This window comes from Crinia signifera, chromosome 4, assembly GCF_055691185.1.
Source record: "Crinia signifera chromosome 4, ASM5569118v1, whole genome shotgun sequence".
Classification (NCBI taxonomy): domain Eukaryota; kingdom Metazoa; phylum Chordata; class Amphibia; order Anura; family Myobatrachidae; genus Crinia; species Crinia signifera.
In genome coordinates, this window is record NC_139220.1 from 230,637,557 (window position 1) to 230,659,653 (window position 22,097).

General features: G+C 42.7%; 1 protein-coding gene across 3 annotated transcripts in view; it reads left to right on the forward strand.

Moving 5' to 3' along the window:
• Window positions 1-22,097, forward strand: part of SLC12A1 (solute carrier family 12 member 1) — a 151,585-nt gene that overhangs the window by 83,598 nt on the left and 45,890 nt on the right. For all 3 annotated transcript variants that reach the window (XM_083183918.1, XM_083183920.1, XM_083183921.1), the window contains 7 exons: window positions 3,131-3,238; window positions 5,143-5,266; window positions 10,002-10,103; window positions 16,426-16,581; window positions 18,056-18,155; window positions 18,238-18,349; window positions 20,210-20,350. In XM_083183918.1, coding sequence (XP_083040044.1) covers window positions 3,131-3,238; window positions 5,143-5,266; window positions 10,002-10,103; window positions 16,426-16,581; window positions 18,056-18,155; window positions 18,238-18,349; window positions 20,210-20,350 — 843 coding nt within the window. The remainder of the gene's footprint in view (window positions 1-3,130; window positions 3,239-5,142; window positions 5,267-10,001; window positions 10,104-16,425; window positions 16,582-18,055; window positions 18,156-18,237; window positions 18,350-20,209; window positions 20,351-22,097) is intronic.

Sequence of the window (22,097 nt, forward strand, 5' to 3'; positions counted from 1 at the left end):
CGGGGGGGGGCAGCCGCCGCCAGCGCATCGATTGCTGCCGTCACCCCGGGTCAGGCAGAGCTTCCTGTCTGCAGTCCCAGCGCTACTTATTTCTCTATTATAAATACCCCTCACAAAATGGCCACCCCTCTCACAGCAGACGGTTAATAAGGATTCCAGAGGAGGGGCAATCTCCTCTTGCATCCTAAATAATGGTCTGCTTTAAGGCGGTGGCCATTTTGCATGTGACATTTTCACAGGGGTAGTGCTGGGAACACAGACAGGAGCATCTGCTGGTCCCGGCAGTAGAACAGCAATGGATCAGGTGGCGGCGGCAGAGGCAGCTGCAGCGGTGAAGGAGGGAGGGGCGCACAAATTTTACTGGCTGGGGGGTGCACACATTTTAGTTACGCTACTGGATCCTGCAACTTTTTCTGTTCGCTGGCAGATCGCAAGGTGATTGACAGGGAGTGGGCGTGTGGGGTAGGAAACTGACTGTTTTTAGGGAGTGGCAAGAACAATGCTGGGCGTGCTGAAAAAAATGCTGGGAGTGTCAGGGAAAATGCATGTGTGGCAAAGCCTATTAGGGGAGGGAGAGTGACATCAGTAGCAGGTTGGATATGCCTGTATTCATCGCAGCCACCGAGTAAGTCCTAAGCTACGCGGCAGCTGCAATGAGTTACGGCCAGTGTAAAAATCAATTGATGGTAAGCCTATTGCGGTGAGTTATGGTCATTTTTGGGTTATACATATCCATTTGCATAGCATACATTCATTTGCAAGGCGGGTTTTTACTGGAGAAGGGCGGAGGCGCTGGCCGTGCAAATTCACGGCTGTGAGATCAGTTCTGGATCAGGCCCGATATGTAACTACAGTAAAGGACGTTATAATTTCCCTGTGAGATGCGGACACATATATGATTCTGTTTAGTTAGCCTGTGTTGTAGCTTTTTTTCCTAATCTGTGTATTTATAAAACAGCATGAACAATATGGATACAATAAAAGATGCCATAGAACAAGATACATTGGGCCAAATGTTTTTGCCTCTGAGTGCAGGATGTCGGCCAAACTCAGAGTTTTTTTTTTTTTTTTAAAGGGGCAATCATTTATAAGGCAAAACCACACTATGAGGCGTATTCAATGCTTTCTGCGAACTGTGACAGCGAGCAGGGATGCCCCTGCACATGCTGTTTCCCCCTGGCTAGATTTATGGAGCGAGGGGGAAACGGCGTATGCAGGCGCTAAAGCTGCGAGGCTCGCGGCTATATGCAGCATGCTCCCTGCATTAGTCACGAGCCTCGCTGTTTGGGTGAATCCTCGCCGTCCTCTGACCTTCCGTTGAATAGGGTGAGTGGCCAGTGCGGGGATTAAACAACGAGGATCGCTTGTTTTCAGCGTTCCCCGCCATTTAACCTCCTCGCTGGCCGCATTGAATATACCCCTAAGTAGTGCACAATAGGGATTCCCATAGGTCTTCTTATGCCCCTACATTTAAGATTATTGTCACAGGAGCTTCAGACCATACAGTCAGCTAATGTAAATAACTCTTAAAGAATTTTTTGCACAGATAGAACTAGAAGCTTAGTTAATAGCAGTTTTCTAAGGGTATTATCAATTATCTCAAATAAGAACTTTACAAAAAAAACAAAACATATAACTATAACCATTGACCTGTTTCCAACAGACAGCATTGTTGTCAGTGCCCCTCCTATTTAACTGATCCAGTAATGTGAATAAAATTTTCAGCCAGAATATCCATATCACACCATTTTCTCCATGTTGAGGTGTCCCAAGACTGATAAGTAATGAACAGTGCAGGTATCTGCTAGAGCAGTGATTGACAACAACCATATTCAACTTGCAGTGCAACAATTAAAATTGCCAAGGCACACTACCAAACCCCCACAGGAAAAAAATAAACAAACCATTGGCCCACAAATGCAAAAACAATCACACTGGTCCCCACAGGAAACAAATATAAAATACATTGGCCCTTGCATGAAAGCAAGAGACCAGTGAATAACAGTTGTCACCAGTTGAACTGGAGGTGGCTGTAACTACAGTAGCTCTGGGGCACCAGTGGCGAATTTATAATAGGTGCAGTGCACAGGGGCCCCTGAGTCCCAGGAGGGCCCACGCTATACATCCTGCATCTGATTTTTGAATACTGAAATATGCTGTGCCAGAGTAATACCAATTCACGAGAGCTGCAGACACATTTATACAGTTTATTTTAAGGCGAGCATCCAATTTGTGTGCAATAGATAAAACTACACATGCTCACACAGCCAGACTTTGGGCCTGATTCAGAGTTGATCGCTGATTAGCAAGTCAAGCATCAGCATCAAGCAATTATTGAATAACTGTGCATGCATGGCGCATGCATGGCGCACGCATGGCGCATGCACAAGCCCAATAGTACAAAAACAAAGGCATGCCCAGGCGGTTTTTAGGGATGGTCTGTGACTCCAGCGCTTGTCTTGAGCAATCTGTATCAGTCGCAGACTTGTGATTTACTCACATTTGCACAGACTGAAACAATCAGTCAATGGTGGGTGAAATGCAAATGGATTTGCAAGTAGATAGTGAATAGCAATCCATTCTCAATCCATTCCAGGTTTTCTTTCTGTCTGGGCGGAGACTATGGGGGTTATTTTGATTCACTCGGAAAGGCACAATCACTCTCACTCTCTAATGGACAATATGCACTGCAGATGGGGCAGATGTAACATGTGCAGAGAGTGTTAGATCTGGGTGGGGTTTGTATTTCAAACTGATATCTATATTGCAGTGTAAAAATAAAGCAGCCAGTATTTACCCTGCACAGAAACAACAAAACACCCAAATCTAACTCTCTCTGCACATGTTACATCTGCCCCACCTGCAGTGCATATAGTTTTGTCCATTAGAGAGTCATTGTGCATTTTCGAGTGAATCAGAATAACTCCCTATATACTCAGTCATCGTCAACTTTGCATATCAGCAATCAGGTCTGAATCAGGCTCTTTGTATTATACTATCTGTTCATAATCATAGTGCTTTTATGTTCTGATAATAATCACTGTAATGCCACAGTTCTCCTCAAGGTGGCATAGTCAGGATCCCCACTATCTTATACACAACATGGAATGTGTTCTATTCCTCTCTCTAGGTAATGAGTATGGTTTCGGGATTTGGCCCCCTCATCATTGCTGGCATTTTCTCAGCCACGTTGTCTTCAGCTCTGGCATCTCTTGTCAGTGCTCCCAAAGTATTTCAGGTATGTGGCAAAGATAATAAATTATGACCAAGGTGATGCATACTATGTGTTTCTTTTGGTTCTAGGTGAAGACAATCACATTGTGGCCCACACAGGGTGGATAATTACACATAGCAGTACAGTACATATGTATTTTGGCAGAAAAGTGTCATTTTGTATCATGGCATATGGTAGCAATAATGAATAACTTTTTGTGGCTATTTATGAAAATCCTCTTGCCAGGGGCGTGGCAGGGGCGTGGCTCCTGTAATAGCCTTTACTAGCGAAGAGTGAATAGTAAAGTGATACTGTAGCTTTCACTGTCACTTTGCAGTCAGCATCTGGCCCCGGTGACCTACTACACAATAACATGCATGGGAATGTTACGTGCATAGGCTGCTGGAGAGACATACAGTTGCTAACACCATCTGAAGACCAAGCTCTAAAAAGGACAGCACAACTGAGCAGTATATTCATTATCTCCTACTTGAACTTACTGCATACCTCCCAAATGTCCCGATTTTCTCGGTACAGTCCTGTTTTTTGGAATTGACCTGCATCTCACCTGCGGTAGGGGGGCAGTTGAGAGTCCCGCCTGCCCATTGCTGAGCAGTGGCGAATAGAGGCTGTGCTCATATGAACACATCTATTCAGGGAGACAGGGGGGCTGTGGGCATGGCCAGACTCTCACAGAGTGCTGGCCATGCCCACACAGTGCCAGAAATTGGGGTGTGGCCTTGCAGGAGTGCAGCAATCATTGGTTATTCCATCTGCACATCCCCAAATCACTCATCTGCCCCACCTACAGTGCAACATGGTTTTGTCAATTTACTAAAAAAATGTGCTTTGCAATAAACACCGAGTTGTTTCCTAGAACAGTCGGTCCTCTGAAATGCACTACTACTCATGTGTTCCAAGACTGCACGTCTTTCTCCTCAGGCATCCTACATGATTGGATGCACCCTGGGCTCTTGTGACTGTGCTACAGTCACAAGGGCTACTGATTACCACTATATCGCCACTACCACTACCGCTGTGTATATTGAGATCACTTCTTAATAAGCTATACAGCAACAGAGCTTGGTAAGTGCTGGGCATGCCTACAGCATGACTAAAACTGGTAGCATGATGCATCAGCATACCTCTTACAGCACACCCCATGCTGCAAAGCCACTCCCCTCTTGGATGTGCTGTGCTCTTCTAGACACTTCAAAGGGCAGTGGTGGAGGACTGTTCTACAAAACAGAGACCTGTTTCCCCAGTTTTGTAGGCATGCTGAGGCAAGGGTCTACAAATTTCCTGGCCCCAGCAGAGGAGTTCTGGTGGTCAGATTGCCGAGATTGTGATCTGATTCTGCGTCTTCAGATGCAGCACTCAGATCTGCATATATGTGTACTGCACAACTAAGAAAGATCTACAAGTATGTTTAAATTGAGATTATTGATGAAATTGATTTAATTTGCACTTTTTACGTTTGTACACTATTATTGAATTTTGCCCCGTCAAAAAAGCAATCTATCAGTCGGTACTTACCTTTTGTAAGTGTTACCTGGTTTCCGTGCAGGCACAACATTTTGACCTTAATGAACAGGTAAAGATCATTCAGGTTATCGGTTAATGACAGGTAATATTAGTTCTAAAATCTGAGAGAACCACTTATGCTACAATCAACAGTGCCAAAGTCCTTTCAAACTACATGAGATGTTAACAATTTTATACTGCGTCTTAAAAATGTTCAGTCTCAATGATTATCTGGTTAAATATTATATCGCAGTACCTATAAAATTTAATGCAACCTATGATGGCAGCCTTTTTGCAATCAGTTCGCAACAGTGAATTATCTGTGTAATGAAGGGTCATATAGCGGAATGGAACATTTTTATTGCAAAGAAATAAGTTAAGTGTGTGTATTGATTTCCCTACAGGCTCTCTGCAAGGATAACATTTATAAAGCACTTCACTTTTTCGCTAAAGGACATGGAAAAAACAACGAACCAATCAGAGGATACGTTCTTACGTTTATTATTGCAGTGGCCTTTATTTTGATTGGTTAGTCATTTAAATTTGAACAACACATGTTAATTTTACCCATGTTTATAATTGTATAAAAATATGGGGGGCCAGAATAGTGTAGTAGTTTAAATTGGGTTCTCCATATTTAACTGTTCTAAAAATAAATTCACCTGCTCCTATTGAGGTTATAGGAGGGTGGATCAATAAGTACCTGTGTTTGAAGACAGATGGCGTTGCTGAGGAAAGTTGGTTTTACTATCGTGTACTACCATCTTTCAAACAACACCATACCAAATTTCAGATTGATTCATGGGTTAGTTTTTTTTTCCACCACGACAATGCACCATCTCCGTTATCCGGAATTGTTGGGCCAAATTGCATGAATTGCGATATGAATTATTGCCGCATCCACCGTACTCACCCGACTTGGCTACCTACAACTTCTTTCTGTTCCCAAACCTTAAACCATGGCTCGCGGGAAAAAAATTCAGCTCAAACGAGGAGGTCCTTGTCGAGACAGAAGCCTACGTGAGTTTGACAAATCATATTTTTTAGAGGGTTTAAAGAAATTGCAGGGACATTGGGAAAAGTATTTTAAATGGGGAAGGGGTGGGGAAAGGGGATCTGGGAGGGGATAGAACCTAAGGTTTTGGATAAGGTTTTACCTCTAAATCAAGTTCAGTTTGTGATTTCCACAGTAATTTTTGATCAAACAACCAACTGATTGGTGAATGGTGACGTGGCGGTGCTCCCCTGAGAGTAAGAGTAGTGGATCGAAATAAAGAAGGAAAATACTATCTTTTGTTTGGGGGCACACTTTTAAATTGTCAAAAGAATTTTCAAAAAAAATCAAATTAAATTAAATTACATTTTATTAAATTCTTTTGACAATTTAAAAGAGTGCCCCAAAACAAAAGAGAGTACTTTTCCTTCTCTATTTCGATACATTGGGAAAAGTGTATTGCCGTGAAAGAAGATTATGTTGAAAATTAGATAAAACTTTTTGTGAAAAATTTTCATCTTCATTCTTAACACAGGTACTTATTGATCCATCCTCGAATTAGGTACAGAATGCAGTTACAGTGATTACAGTATGCTACATGGATGATATACAGTATATACAGCATACAGTAACATATTTCTAATTCTCTTAAGTGTGATAAATGGATGGATACACATATAGCATTCAGTAATAGTGAGTACTATTCTGTATGATACATGGAAAAGGGGGTGTGTCCTCGACAAAGGGGGTGTGGCTTCATGGCAATGCAATCACTATGGGGGCATGCCCCCGCCCCCCTCTCATCCCCCCCCCCAGTCACATGCATAGCATCTTAAGCAGAGAAGCAAATAAAAGTATTTACTGTATTTCAATTAATTATAATAAAAAACACAGATTATGGTAAATTATTTTATAAAATGGATGTGTGGAGCAAATAACATATGTAAAGAAGAATGGAAATGTATAGGCATTTCCTTCACGAAAACACTGGCCCACCCACATGGATAAAAATACACATAATATGCTCACTGACTGCCGAGCGACAATGGAGGAAATCACGCTCTAAGGCAGACTTCCTCAACTTTAAACTTATGCTCTCATCCTTTGGTGCTGCCCTTTCCCTCGCTAAAGAATCTTACTTCAAAATTCTCATCTCCTCCCAGTCTTCCAACCCCCGACGCCTCTTTACCACTGTCAACTCCCTCCTCTACCCACCACTACCTCCTCTCCCTTCCTCACTGTCTGCTATTGACTTTGCCACTTATTTCACATCCAAGATTGACTTCATACGTCAAGACATTTTATCCCACCAGATCGCCAGCAACCAGCCAACTCCTATCCCTTACCACCCCTCCACTTCCCTCTCACCAACTCTAACATCTTTCTCCTATATATCTGGTGAGGAAGTTATGGACCTCATCCATTCCTCCCCCACCTCCCCACTTGACCCTATCCCCTCCCACCTCGTCCGCCACCTCTCTCCTTCTGCCTGTTGCCCACCTTCTCAGTCTTTCCCTCTCATCAGGCACTGTCCCCTCTGCTTTCAAGCATGCTATTGTCTCCCCTATTCCTAAAAAATCTACCCTTGATCCTAACACCCTCTCCAACTACCGACCCATCTCTCTCCTCCCTTTTACCTCCAAACTCCTTGAGCATATTGTCTACAACCGCCTCACTGACTTTCTTTCCTCCCACTCTCTGCTTTACCCATTCCAATCTGGCTTCTGTTCTCTCCACTCCACTGAAACTGCCCTCACAAAAGTCTGCAATGATCTTCATGCTGACAAATCTAAGGGCCACTACTCTCTGCTTATTTTTCTTGACCTGTCTGCTGCATTTGACACTGTGGACAACCCTCTCCTTCTCCAAATCCTTCACTCCCTTGGTCTGCGTGATACTGCTCTCTCCTGGCTGTCCTCCTACCTCTCTGACTGTTCCTTCTCTGTATCCTCTCATAACACTACCTCCCCCCCCCCCCCACTTCCACTAACCGTTGGTGTCCCACAAGGTTCTGTTCTTGGTCCTCTCCTTTTCTCTCTCTATACATCCTCATTAGTTCTTTTGACTTTCAATATCATCTCTATGCTGATACTCAAATCTACCTTTCATCCCCTGACCTTTCCCCCTGCTCTCCTCACTTGTATCTCTAACTGTCTCTCTGCTATCTCTTCCTGGATGTCCCAGCGCTTTCGCAAACTTAACATGTCCAAGACTGAGATGATCATCGGTACTCTTTACCTAGCACGGCGCCCACGATGTCCATCGCGGTCATCGGGGGTAAAAAATCGCGGGCATCGCGGCCATCGCATGCACTAAAAAAACTGGTGCGACGCCCGCGATTTCCCATAGGGATCAATGTTAAAAGTGTGATTGGACGCGATTTTACTGTTCAATGCCTCAATGCCCGCGATTTTTCCATAGGAAACAATGTTAAATGGGCCACAGAGCCCTAATAGTCCCCCTGAAGTCTGAAATGGCCCCCACAATTGTTAACGCCACCCCACGATCAACGTGAACCCGAAGCGTGGCGAGCGCAGCGAGCCCACGAGGGGCGGCGGTACGCGTCCTCCGACCTTTTCATACCCCCACTATCCACGTCGGCGTGGAGTTGAGAATAGAATAGTGTGGCGAGCGCAGCGAGCCACCGAGCGTGGCGAGCGCAGCGGATACCTGTGAAGCCCGCGAAGGGACGCGTTTACCTGTGAAGGTATTGGCGTCCCCTCGCGGGGCTCGCTGCGCTCGCCACGCTTCGGGCTCGGTGGCTCGCTGCGCTCGCCACACTATTCTATTCTCAACTCCACGCCGACGTGGATAGTGGGGGTATGAAAAGGTCGGAGGACGCGTACCGCCGCCCCTCGCAGGCTCGCTGCGCTCGCCACGCTTCGGGTTCACGTTGATCGTGGGGTGGCGTTAACAATTGTGGGGGCCATTTCAGACTTCAGGGGCACTATTAGGGCTCTGTGGCCCATTTAACATTGTTTCCTATGGAAAAATCGCGGGCATTGAGGCATTGAACAGTAAAATCGCGTCCAATCACACTTTTAACATTGATCCCTATGGGAAATCGCGGCCATCGCGTCACACCCGTTTTTTAGTGCATTTGATGCCCGCGATGGGCGCCGTGCTAGGTAAAGAGTACCTGATCATCTTCCCACCCTCCTGCACAACCTCGCATCCCACAATCTCATTATCCATTGATGGCACAACTATCACCTCTAGCTCCCAAGTACGCTGTCTTGGAGTAATCCTTGACTCCTCTCTCTCCTTCAAACCACATTTTCAGCACCTCTCACAAACCTGCCATTTTCATCTCAAAAATACTTCCAGAATTAGACCTTTTCTCACCCAAGATGCCACTAAGACCATTATCCACTCACTGATCATATCCAGACTGGACTACTGCAATCTCCTCCTAACTGGTAGCCCTGACAAATGCCTGTCTCCACTCCAATCTATCCTCAATGCTGCAGCCCAGCTCATCTTCCCCACCAAACGCACTACCTCCACCTCCCCTCTTCTACAAACCCTTCTCTGGCTTCCCTACCCTTTCAGAAATCAATTAAAACTTCTCACACTCGCTTACAAAGCCGTCACCCACTCCTCTTCCATTTGCATCTCTGACCTTATATCCCTTTACACTCCCACTCCTCCCCTTCGCTCGGCTAACACCCGTCAGCTCTCCTGCCGACTTATTACCTCCTCCTGCACCTACCTCCAAGATTTTTCACGTGCTGCTCCCTTACTCTGGAATTCTCTACCTCTCCCCCTCAGACTCTCCACTTCTATACAGAACTTCAAACGGACTCTTAAGACCCACTTCTTCACCAAACCCAGCAAACTGTCCTTCTAACCTTCTGTTCCTCGCCCTGTCTGCCCCTCCGGTGTCACCCCTGTCTGTCTGCCCCCCCCCTCTTTAGAATGTAAGCTCTCACCAGCAGGGACCATTTACCTCATGTGCTTATCCTTGTGCTGTTTGCTGCCACCTGAATACTTATGTTGCAGTAATCGGCTGATGTTCCTATAATCATTTACCCTGTATTTGTCAGGTATTATCTTCACCTGTAAGTTACTGTTTTCCAGTTTGATTATGTGTACTCTGTAACTGGGTGCTGCGGAACCCTTGTGGCGCCATATACATAAAGGATAAAAACCAGGCAGGTTTTTGATAATAATTGACCTGTCCAAAATAAAATGAAAGAATAAAGTGATTTTTAGAATGCCAGCAGCACAGTGGAAGTAATACTGTATGTATAACATTCTATCTTACAGCTGAGCTGAATGCGATTGCACCCATCATCTCCAACTTCTTCTTGGCCTCTTATGCTCTGATCAATTTTTCCTGTTTCCATGCTTCATACGCAAAATCTCCAGGTCAGTATACGGTGCACAAGAAGCACATGTGACTGTGGACATACAAGGGCATAATCCAGTCTCAGGGTCATACAGTATGTACGGTTTTTTTGTACATTTATTGAAATCATGGTTATAAAGCTTTTGAGAGGCCCTCTTTGCTTCCCAACATACATTGCACTTGCTATGGAGCTTGCCCCTGAGTGCCTACATCTTAGCAGGCTTTCTGATGTATAATATACATCTAGAACCTCGTTTTGTAGGCATGCTGCCTCTAATAGTGGGTACACACGGTGCGATTTTCCTTGCAAATCGATCCCGATTCGATTGTGATCGACTTGGGATCAAATCGAATTGTATGCAAAATGCATTCAATTTGACTATATCGGACAGATCTGTACGCTATTGTCCTGCCTGCCAAGACTATTTTTCTATTCAATTTTCACTACATGGGAGTGCGCATTGGGATCGAATCTGCATCGAATGTAGAAAAACCATTTGATGCCCATTCGATTTTCTATTCGATTTTGCTTCTATAAGTAAAATCGAATAGAAAAATAGTGCATATCTCACTGTGTGTACCCTCTATAAGAGACACATAATTACTACATACTGTATCTCATAGTTACCTCCCCTCCTGCATTATGCAGGAGACTCCCTGAAATAGCAGCAATCTCCCTCTCTCCCTCATTAGTCTACCAATCTCCCTCATTTCACCTAGCCCACATTACATTGTTACATTTATTGGGAAAAAAGGAATGAGAGATAGATAAATTTACATTGAATCATCAGCACCATTTCCCAGCACTTTACAAAGTATAGTATCTCTTACTAACTGCTTTGGGGATCATCTACATTTGGATATAAGTAATTTTAAAAGATTCCCCTCAGATGTAGCAGTACACACCCACGCTTCTAGGTGCCACGTTCACAATCTCTTTTTACAATCTCACCATATATGGAACTAGACACACCCATTGGGTGGAGCATGATACGCCCACTCAATGGGGAGCTATGCAAAATTCTATTTCCAACTATAATCTTCCTGAAACTAGTTATCAAAAGTAGGCAAGTATGCTGTATCTTAAATCCTGTTTACTGAATCCTTGATTATTCTTCCCACATTTATGTGAAGACTCAAAACTCACAGGCCTCGTCACACACACACACACATTTCAGGATGTCTCTCGTGGTTATCAGCAGAGTGCACATGCTCTGCACCGCAATCCGGATGGTTGACAATGCCGTGGTCAACAGTCAATAGGTCAACACCATGGGCTAAATGTAATCGGGTGAGAGTTTCAGAAAGTGAGAAATTTTCGGAGAGTTTTCCCATTTTTTTAAAAGCAGCAATATATTACATGGCAAAATCAACCTGGTTTTGCATTGTCAATGATTGCTCACTTTCTGAAACTGTCACCATATTACATTTGGCCCCATATGTCAACAAGGATATGTTCAACATAGTCAAAATGTTGACGTGAGCGAAAAGTTGACATAAAACGTAGAAGTTAGGGGTTTTGGGGGGAATTTTTCCATTTTTCTTAAACATTTTAATACATCCATATGGACTCAGGTGACAACATTGACAACAACAAACATGAAAATCTCATGTTTAACTTTTGATGTAACAACCTTTTCCGTGTCAACCTTTTGCTTGGGTTGACCTTTTGTCACTGTCGACCTTGTGCATGTCAACCTTTTTATGTTTACCTAGACATTGTCAGCCTAATTAAACACACCCCTCCGCATGTACAGCATCATGCATATGCACCATGTACTGTACCATGCATACGCACCACCTACCACACCATAAACTGAACTATGTACTGCACCATACATATGCACCATTTATATGCACCTCGCTCTGCACTATGCATACTTACCATGCACCACACCATATACTTCTCTATGTACTGCACACTGCACTATGTACTGCACCATACATGTGCACCATATACTGCACCATGCATATGCACCATGTATTGCACGCACCATACATACGTACCATGTACTCTACCATGTACTACACCATCTTTACAAAGTTATATAGGGTAGCGAGGATGATCTATTAGCTTCATCCCTTTTTGTATGCAGTGTATTCTGATATCTTTAAAGATAGATTATGATTATTGTCTGTACCCCTGGAGGTTTTTAACCAATAGATGTTTGTCCAACCTTATTTTAAACCATAGTTGCCTACCCTCCTGCATTCTGCAGGACACTCTCTGAAATAGCAGCAATCTCCCTCTCTCCTTCATTAGTCTAGCAATCTCCCTCATTTCACCTAGCCTACTACTATTTACTGTTATATTAGTTACCTCCCCTCCTGCATTCTGCAGGAGACTCCCTGAAATAGCAGCAATCTCCCTCTCTCCCTCATTAGTCTAGCGATCTCATTTCATTTAGCCCACATTACACTGTTACATTTTGGGGGAAAAAAGGAATGAGCAATAGATACATTTACATTGAATCATCAGCACCATTTCCCTGCACTTTACCAAGTATAGTCGCTCTTACTAACTGCTTTGGGGCTCATCTACATTTGGATATAAGTCATTTTACAAGATTCCTCTCAGATGTAGCAGTACACACCCACGCTTCTAGGTGCCACGTCCATAATCTATTTTCACAATGTCTCCATATATGGAAGTAGACACACTCTTTGGGTGGAGTATGAGACGACCCCTCAATGGGGCACTGTGGAAAATTCTCCTACCAACTGTAATCTCCCTGAAACTAGTTTTCAAAAGTAGGCAAGTATGTTTTAAACGTATTTATTGTCTCTGCCAACACTACATCTCCAGGAAGAGAGCGTGTTAGGGGAGTTCCACTTCCTCTCCAGGACCACTTTAAGCCCTGCCTGTACCTATTGCCTTATAAAATCTCTGATAAATCTCTGCCAAGTCATAATATTACAACAATATAAAATTATAGATTTCTGTGCATTTCAAGTGGTTATTCGCTGTGAGGGGAATATGAATAAAATGTTGAAAAAATGTTGCTATAATGTACCATATTTTACAGCAAAGTCTATAAAATAAAATAATGACAACATTTTAAATGAACAACTATTTAAGTGACAAATCTCATATTAACAATGAGTAATCACTTGACCTATGAATGCTTCATGTAATAAATAGTACTAAAAAAGCATACTGGATAGAGTAGGCTGCTGCAGAGACAGCTTTAGCACATCCCGTTGTGCAGTACTGTTTGTAGAATATGCAGTGGCAGGAATGCCAATACCCTGCTTACAAGCTATATCTCTACAACACATTTCTGCATTACTGTATTGATTATGCACTTAAAAAGATGACAGAATATTAACTAAGCCTGTGATGCTAACATGATATTAAATGGCCATATTGGCAAGAAACAATCACTTAAGGGATAAAGGGAATTAAAAAAGAACTAAGTTTCCAATGTTTAATAAAGTTTTCTAAATCCCAAATGTAATGTTTTAAACAGAAGAAAAATGAAAGTGCTCAGCAGAGATTGGTTTGGGGGCAGTCAATGACTAAGCATAATGTGGGGGACCTTTAGTTACACCATACTTGCCTACTTTTGAAAACTAGTTTCAGGGAGATTATAGTTGGTGGTAGAATTTTGCACAGCACCCCATTGAGGGTGTGTGTCATGCTCCACCCAAAGGGCGTGTCTAGTTCCATATATGGAGTGATTGTGACGGTGGCAGCTAGAAGCATGGGTGTGTACTGCTACATCTGAGAGGAATCTTTTAAAATGACTTATATCCAAATGTAGATGAACCCAAAGCAGTTAGTAAGAGCTACTTGTCTTGGAAAAGTGCTGGGAAATGGCGCTGATGATTCAATATAAATGTATCTATCTCTCATTAGTTTTTTTCCCCAAAAAATGTAACAGTGTAATGTGGGCTAGGTGACATGAGGGAGATTGCTAGACTAATGAGGAAGAGAGGGAGATTGCTGCTATTTCAAAAATGCAAAATACAGGAGGGTAGGTAACTATGAGTTACACTTGTACAAGAAAGGTGACATAAACCTTAGAATCTCAGTACTCAGAAGACAAGAGAGACTATTTGGGCACATTGTAAAATTGACAGATTTTGCCAAAGTGGTATTTTTTACTGATTATATTGCAAGATTGAATGCAGTAATATTTTTTTTTTTATGCAAAACCAATCACTTTTGCAAAGTGATGAAACATTAGCACAAACCCTATTACATTTGGGCTCTTGCTTTGTTTGAATGCTTCATAATGTAGGCATGATTCAAATATGTATCCAAACCTGATGGTTTGTGATTTTGTGTACACATCTGATGTTTGTGGTATGTGCATGCAGATTAGCAAGCAGGAGGAGGAGTTTGCAGGTGCACACTAAATATATATGCTAGACCTTTTAATATCTTGCTATATTGCATTTGAGGTTATTAGCATAGTATTGGCCATTAGTATGGGCTTGTCCACCGCGACCAGGTTACCTCAATAGGACAAGTCCCTAACACTACTCTGGGACAGGTCCAGGGCACATTGCCCCCCAGGCCAGCCCAGCAGAACCACCCCATGGCATCACATTAGTGTGAAATTAAAGTGATAGTAAAAGGGATAGGGGAAATTATATGTGATAGGACTTACCTAGGTAAGAAGTAATAATAAATGTGAAGGGTGCTACATATATATTAAACAAACTAAAGGGGTGATTGAAAGTATACGATATGATGCCATGGAGCAGCCCAGCAACAGCAGCCCAAAGAGCCCAGCGCCCCAAACACAGTCCCACAGACTAACACTCAGCATATATGTATAGTAGGACTTACCCTCATAGTGCCAAGCTGAGGTGTGCAGTCTTGAATGTTGGGACTCCAACCTATTTAAAATCAATCTGGGACAGGTGGGTGGGGTGCTAGTTAAGGAGGAAGGTGTCTCTAGTTCCTTCCAGTGTGTATGAATACACAATATATAGTACATAGGGGGAGGGGCCCTAAACTGCACACCCTGGACATATGAGGTGCTACCTGCTGAGACTTGTAGTGCAGCAAGCAGGAGGAGGAGTTTGCAGGTGCACACTAAATATATATGCTAGACCTTTTAATATCTTGCTATATTGCATTTGAGGTTATTAGCATAGTAATGGCCATTAGTAGGCGCTTGTCCCCCGCGACCAGGTTACCTCAATAGGACAAGTCCCTAACACTACTCTGGGACAGGTCCAGGGCACAGGGCCCCCCAGGCCAGGCCAGCCCAGCAGAACCACCCCATGGCATCACATTAGTGCGAAATTAAAGTGATAGTAAAAGGGATAGGGTAAATTATATGTGATAGGACTTACCTAGGTAAGAAGTAATAATAAATGTGAAGGGTGCTACATATATATTAAACAAACTAAAGGGGTGATTGAAAGTATACGATATGATGCCATGGAGCAGCCCAGCAACAGCAGCCCAAAGAGCCCAGCGCCCCAAACACAGTCCCACAGACTAACACTCAGCATATATGTATAGTAGGACTTACCCTCATAGTGCCAAGCTGAGGTGTGCAGTCTTGAATGTTGGGACTCCAACCTATTTAAAATCAATCTGGGACAGGTGGGTGGGGTGCTAGTTAAGGAGGAAGGTGTCTCTAGTTCCTTCCAGTGTGTATGAATACACAATATATAGTACATAGGGGGAGGGGCCCTAAACTGCACACCTTGGACATATGAGGTGCTACCTGCTGAGACTTGTAGTGCAGCAAGCAGGAGGAGGAGTTTGCAGGTGCACACTAAATATATATGCTCAAATGCAATATAGCAAGATATTAAAAGGTCTAGCATATATATTTAGTGTGCAACTGCAAACTCCTCCTCCTGCTTGCTGCACTACAAGTCTCAGCAGGTAGCACCTCATATGTCCAGGGTGTGCAGTTTAGGGCCCCTCCCCCTATGTAACTTTCAGATTATGCAGGAGTCATGAGCGATGGTCAAAATGGTGATCTGAGGCTGCATCCTCAGTCACAGCAATCGAGTGTCGCTAATGCTAACAGGAAGCGTCTATCTCCTACAGATGTCTCATGATGCATTAGAATTCGAATTGCACAGAATTGCACAGCTGCTTCCTTGTGTCATGCAATTCCATTCAAACATGAATCAGGCCCTGTGTACAATATTTACAGGCTGTTCATGGTGCACCCTCAACACATAAAAGTACGTATACTACTATTTAAATGAATATCAATTACTAAATAACTATAATGCACTAATTATATACAGGAACGTAAAGCACCAGGAAATAAGTCAGACCCCAAATACATTGTTATTCAATAGATGTAGTTGTGCAGTGCAATATGCCTTTTGTAAAATGAATTGCATTTCTTGTATAAACAGGCTGGAGACCTGCATACAAATATTACAACATGTGGGTGTCCTTGTTTGGAGCCGTGCTCTGTTGTGGTGTCATGTTCGTCATCAATTGGTGGGCAGCTGTGATCACATACGCTATAGAGCTATTCCTGTATATATATGTGACCTACAAGAAGCCAGGTAAGTAAACCATATATTATTTCAATGAATTCCATAAATACATTCTTGGTAAGATCAATTTAAAGTAAATATTCTAAAATCCGTGGCACAATTTTAGCTGCAGTCTCCTCCACTGACCACATATTGGAACCACAATTTGCCAATAGCAAACCACGTTCAGAAGTATGGAACAGTCACTTGAGAATTCCTCTAGGTTTTCTGTAAGACCCAATAGCCTGTATTAGGGGAGGCAGTATACTGTATATTAACAACAGAAGAAAACAGAGTATTGGTAAGAAAACAAACAACATATAGCAAAAAGATTTGATCTTGACAATCTTGATAATATATAATACTGTATACATCAAAATCCAGAAAGTATTATATGTGATTTATTCAAACATGCACATTTGGGTCAACAAGCTTCATTTACATTAAGACTTTAATGCATACACGAGTTACATGAGAAGTCGCCACATCTGCAATTTCCTGCGCAAGCTCACGAATCCAAGCAAGGTCTACTGATGCATATAGAGCCACGTGGCTATTCAGTGTGGCACAGAAGTCTCCCGGATCTACAATAAATGGGTGTTATTGGTGCCGGCAAGGTATTTGCACTTAGCGTAAGCTTGCAGTGGGTGAATAGACACAGAAGGGAAGCCTATTCAGAGGTTAGGCACTTTGAGACAGGATAGGGCTGATGCAAATCCGTGTAATAGAGGCTGCAATCACAAGCAAGATGTATAGATTTTTCCTTCAGCCACTTTTATGTATCAGGTTCTGAATCAGAAAATAATGTACAGCTGACTGTTAATTAGAGGCAGTATGTGTCTGTGATCATCAGCGCTGATAGGTGGCGGGTCTCCTCTATCAGTCTGGCACACACATGGTTAGCCCCGCCTCCCTAAGGTAAGGGGCAGATCTCTCAGGCAGTGGGGCCCACCCTACACTCTGCACTAAGCCATTCATCCAACATTGCTCAATATAGTCTGTGTGGAGGCCATGGGATAACTCATTGCTGGTCTGGACAGTAGTGGGCCTCTATGTCCTCAGGGACCCTGGCGTATTGCACCTAATGTTCTGCCCCTGGCTCTAGCTTTCAAGACCAAGCTCTTTAGAGCTACATTTTTTGAGCTTAATAAATTGGTCCTGACCACAGTCGCCTTAGGGAATAAAGGGAACTGAAATCTGCAGACTTAGTAGCTTAGATATCTCCTGTTCAGCTGTTCTGAAATGGACATGATACTTATATCATGTGGAAAATGCCATTTTCCCATGATTTTTGGAAGGGAAGAACCTGTCTTACATTCAGTAGATTGCTAAAAGTTGTTGTGTGAGAGATCTGCATCCTTCTCTATACTGTGGGGTATATTTACTATAGAAATGGAGATTTTGCCCCCAACCAATCAGATTCTACTTAACATTACTCTAGCACCTTCTAGAAGATAATAGCTAGAATCTAACTGCACTCTAATATCTTCTATTTCCTAAACAGAAGTCAATTGGGGCTCCTCAGCACAGGCTCTTCACTACACAAATGCTCTAAACAGTGCTTTGGAGTTGAACACAATTGATGAGCACGTCAAAAACTTCAGGTACTTCCCATGATGCATCATATTGGAGTCATCTCTACCACCACTATCACTATTAACCATTATATAATGTCTTGGTTTTCAGACCTCAGTGCTTGGTTTTAACTGGAGCACCAATGGCGAGACCAGCTCTCTTGGATATTACTAACTCTTTCACAAAAAACACTGGACTCTGTATCTGTTGTGAGGTGTTTGCTGTAAGTACAGAACTAATACCATATCCATGTGCACCAGTGTTTCTAAAATTCACCCTTGTGTACAACCAATAGTTTATGTTTTCTGGATTTCTGTAGAAACAGGTAGCATAAAGGGCCTATATATTATTTATCATGTTTATTTGCCGATAACTACAGCTGAGCAAAGTACTTTTGTGAAATCTTTCAGGATGCCCTGGGGCATCCATACCTCCCAACTTTCTTGTCCCCGGACCCGGGACACTGCTGATGCGCGCCGAAGACGCGTTGGAAATTTTGGGGCGTGGCCTAATTTAGGGGGCGTGTCCTATACTCGCGAGGCCACGCCCCCATTTTGCCGCTATGGGGGCATGACCCAGAGGCTCTGTGAGCCTCTAGCCATGCCCCCAGCCCCCTGGCTGCGGGAATAGATGCTGTGCGCATGCGCACAGCGTTTATTCCCCGCTGCTTAGCAGCCGACAGGGGGGACTCCCAACAGCCCCCCCTCACCGCGGGACACTGCCGCCCGCGAGTGGGACAGCAGGACAGGCCCTAATAATCGGGACTGTCCCGCTAAAATAGGGACTGTTGGGAGGTATGGGCATCTACTGTGATCCAGATCTCTCGAGTAATACTCTAACCCAGTGTTCTCATACTTGGTCCTTAGGACCCCTCTCATTTTCCAGGTCACCTGGCAGGGGCACTGTGTATCACTAGCCCCCACAGTTTAAAAATCCACAAGTGATCTGGGAAAACGTGAACTGTGTGGGATCCTAAAGACTGAGGGGTAGATGTATGGAGCAGTGATAAGGGAGGAGAAGTGATACAGTTCCTGGTACTTTATCACCGGCCAATCAGCTCCTAACTATCCCTTTTTAAACCCAGCCTGTAAACAGTCAGGAGATGATTGTCCGATGATAAAGTACCAGGCACTTTATCACTTCTCCTTCCTTATCACTGCTTCATACATCTACCCCTGAGTTACCTATGGGTTAACCTGTGTTTAACCCATAGGTTTCAGACGCCATGCTTAGTGGGCCTAGCTCCAAAAATCTGAACTCAAGCTAGGCCACAGCCACCACAGTCTCCATTGAAAACAAAAATGGGGACTGTGATTTGCAGCATTAGTTTGTCTGATATCTCCTGCTTTAAGGCATTGCTAAGCCGGATAGTTACTTAAATAATTTTTCGGGAGAAATTAGGTGAAAACATGCTCTAAAATCTCTGATACAGTACGTGATTAAAGAAATCCCGAAACCATGAGCTATTGGGAATGCATGAGGTACAGATTTGGTAAATACTGATATATACCTATTCTGAGGACAAAATGCCCAATATATAACTATTCCTCTATTTTGCCTTTCTACTGTTGTAAGTAGGTAGGAATTTGTGCCATATAATACAATCGAGTGATGACTGAACAAACAAGAAATAGATTAGATTGCTTTAAGGTTTTCAGTACAAGCCATTAAATCAAAAGTAAAACATGTCTTGGTTTTATCTGCACTGAAAATAGATTTTTTTTTATACAGATAAGACCTTCAAAGTTCTTAAAATTCGATATAAGTTTCACAGCAATTCAATGCTGTCTGCTTCTAGCCTGAAGATATTGATAGCATTTAACTAGTTAATGTATTAATATGGCTGCCAGTCACTGCAATACCAGTTACATTACTGTTCTGTTTCATAATTTACTCATCACGGAGTAGTGATATGCAATCTCATATGTCTGTGATCTTTATAGTCGGTAATAAAAAGAAAAAATATGAGCACTTTATTTCAGGTTATAGCTCAAAAACATTTTCCAAAGATTGGGCTGAGATGTAACAGTCCATTTCCATTTGATAATGTTTCATTCCACTGAACCTTTATTGTGTTATGCAGGGACCACGCAAACAGGCTGTAAAAGAAATGAACAGTGGGATGATCAAAAAGCAGAAATGGTTAACTAAAAACAAAAAGAAAGCATTTTATGGTGCAGTCGCTGCTGACAGCTTCAGAGATGGCGTGAGAACACTTCTTCAGGTAAGCAAAAATACCAATTGCATCCTTTTGTTTAACATCTCAATTAGAAGGTGTCATGTCCCTTCAGTTTTGGTGACTCAATGGGGCCCCTAAAGCCAGCTTCGCTTGAAAGAGAGCATGCGAAGCCTGGGGTCCGGATAACACTTCTCCTCATTCAGGTCACTGTAACAAATATTATATAGGATGTGCCAGGGCTGTAGCTAGGAGTGTGCCGGTAGTGCCTTGCTCACAGCGCATTTGTACTGTGGTCGCAGCATTTGACAAAACCATCTGCACGGCCTCTCAACGCTGTTACCGTTCTCCGCCTGCTGACCACCACTATCCACCCACTGCAACAAGAATGCCCATTACACAATGCCACCAGTAGTGCCCCATACACAATGCCCCCAGTACTGCTCACTGTGTTTTCCAGCCTGGCATTTGCTTCCACTCCTGTTGCTGCAGCTAATGAAGATAGGAAGGAAGTAGAATGCTCACTTTCGCGACCTTGTGTGATGTGTGCTCAGCGCCTATTCTGCAGAGCAGCTCACCCCAGGGTGATAGTTATTTCAAACATGGCACTGGTCCGCTAGCTAGCTATCAGAGCTTGCAGACTGGCAGACGCAGTTAGTGATTGGCTACCAGACTGCGATCTCCAATTGGCTCACAAGCCATGATCACACTGTGGTCATGGTTAAATAGGGCTTTCTGGGCATCTATAGGCTGAATGGAGAAGGTGACCAATGTTGTTGAAGTCTGGTTGGTCAGTAATGTCAGGTAAGTGCAAACAATAGTGCAAACAATAGTATGTCTGTCATTGCCGGCAAGAGGCACATGGACACTAATTGACACGTACATACATTATAGTAATTGGCATTTAGAATATGTAAAATGCATGAATTGTTGTTTTTATTCAAGGATCGTTATTATTATTATTTATATATTATTTATATATTTTGTACCATCTTGTGACACATTATAACATTTACTTTAAATACACACAAATGCTAAATGATCACTTTGTTCCTATATCCCCCTTGGCTATAATAAAGGTAATGGATATACTGTAGATTTACTAAAATATATGTTATTAATTCTCTGCCATGAACCCTACGTGAGGTAAATTCAGTGGTATATTTCTGTGAGCAAGCTAATGCCACAAAGGAAATCCTTAGTAGAAGTATTAAAAGATAATTGTATATATATATATATATATATATATATATATATATATATATATATATATATATATATATATATATATATATATATATATAGGGAACAGACTCTTGTTTCGCGCCTCCAACTTAGTAGTTATTACGTTTGGGCTGCCTGACCTACAAGGACCTGTTGGATGGGGACAAAGGGAATGTGGATAGCAGTTGTAGCTTGGCGCCCTTTTTTAGACCTTTAGTGATTGGGTCTATATAGCCTTTTAACAAATTTCAAATTAATAAAAGTAAAGTCCAGAATTTATAAACATTTATTAAAAAGTATCTTGTTCCACACTTCAGTGGTGATTGTTTCAGACCATAAAACGTTCAGTAGTATATTTCACAGTAGCAAATAGACGATCCCAACACGTTTCATCCCTACATGGGACTTCATCAGGGGTTCGCTATAAACATAAAAATAAATACATTCTTTTAAAAAATACATAACGGTACATACATTTATTTCTTTAAGGTTACAATATGAATAAAAGGACTTTACTCTTATACAGTTTTTGGTTTACACTTAATTGGCTAAGTTATAAGGATACATCAAT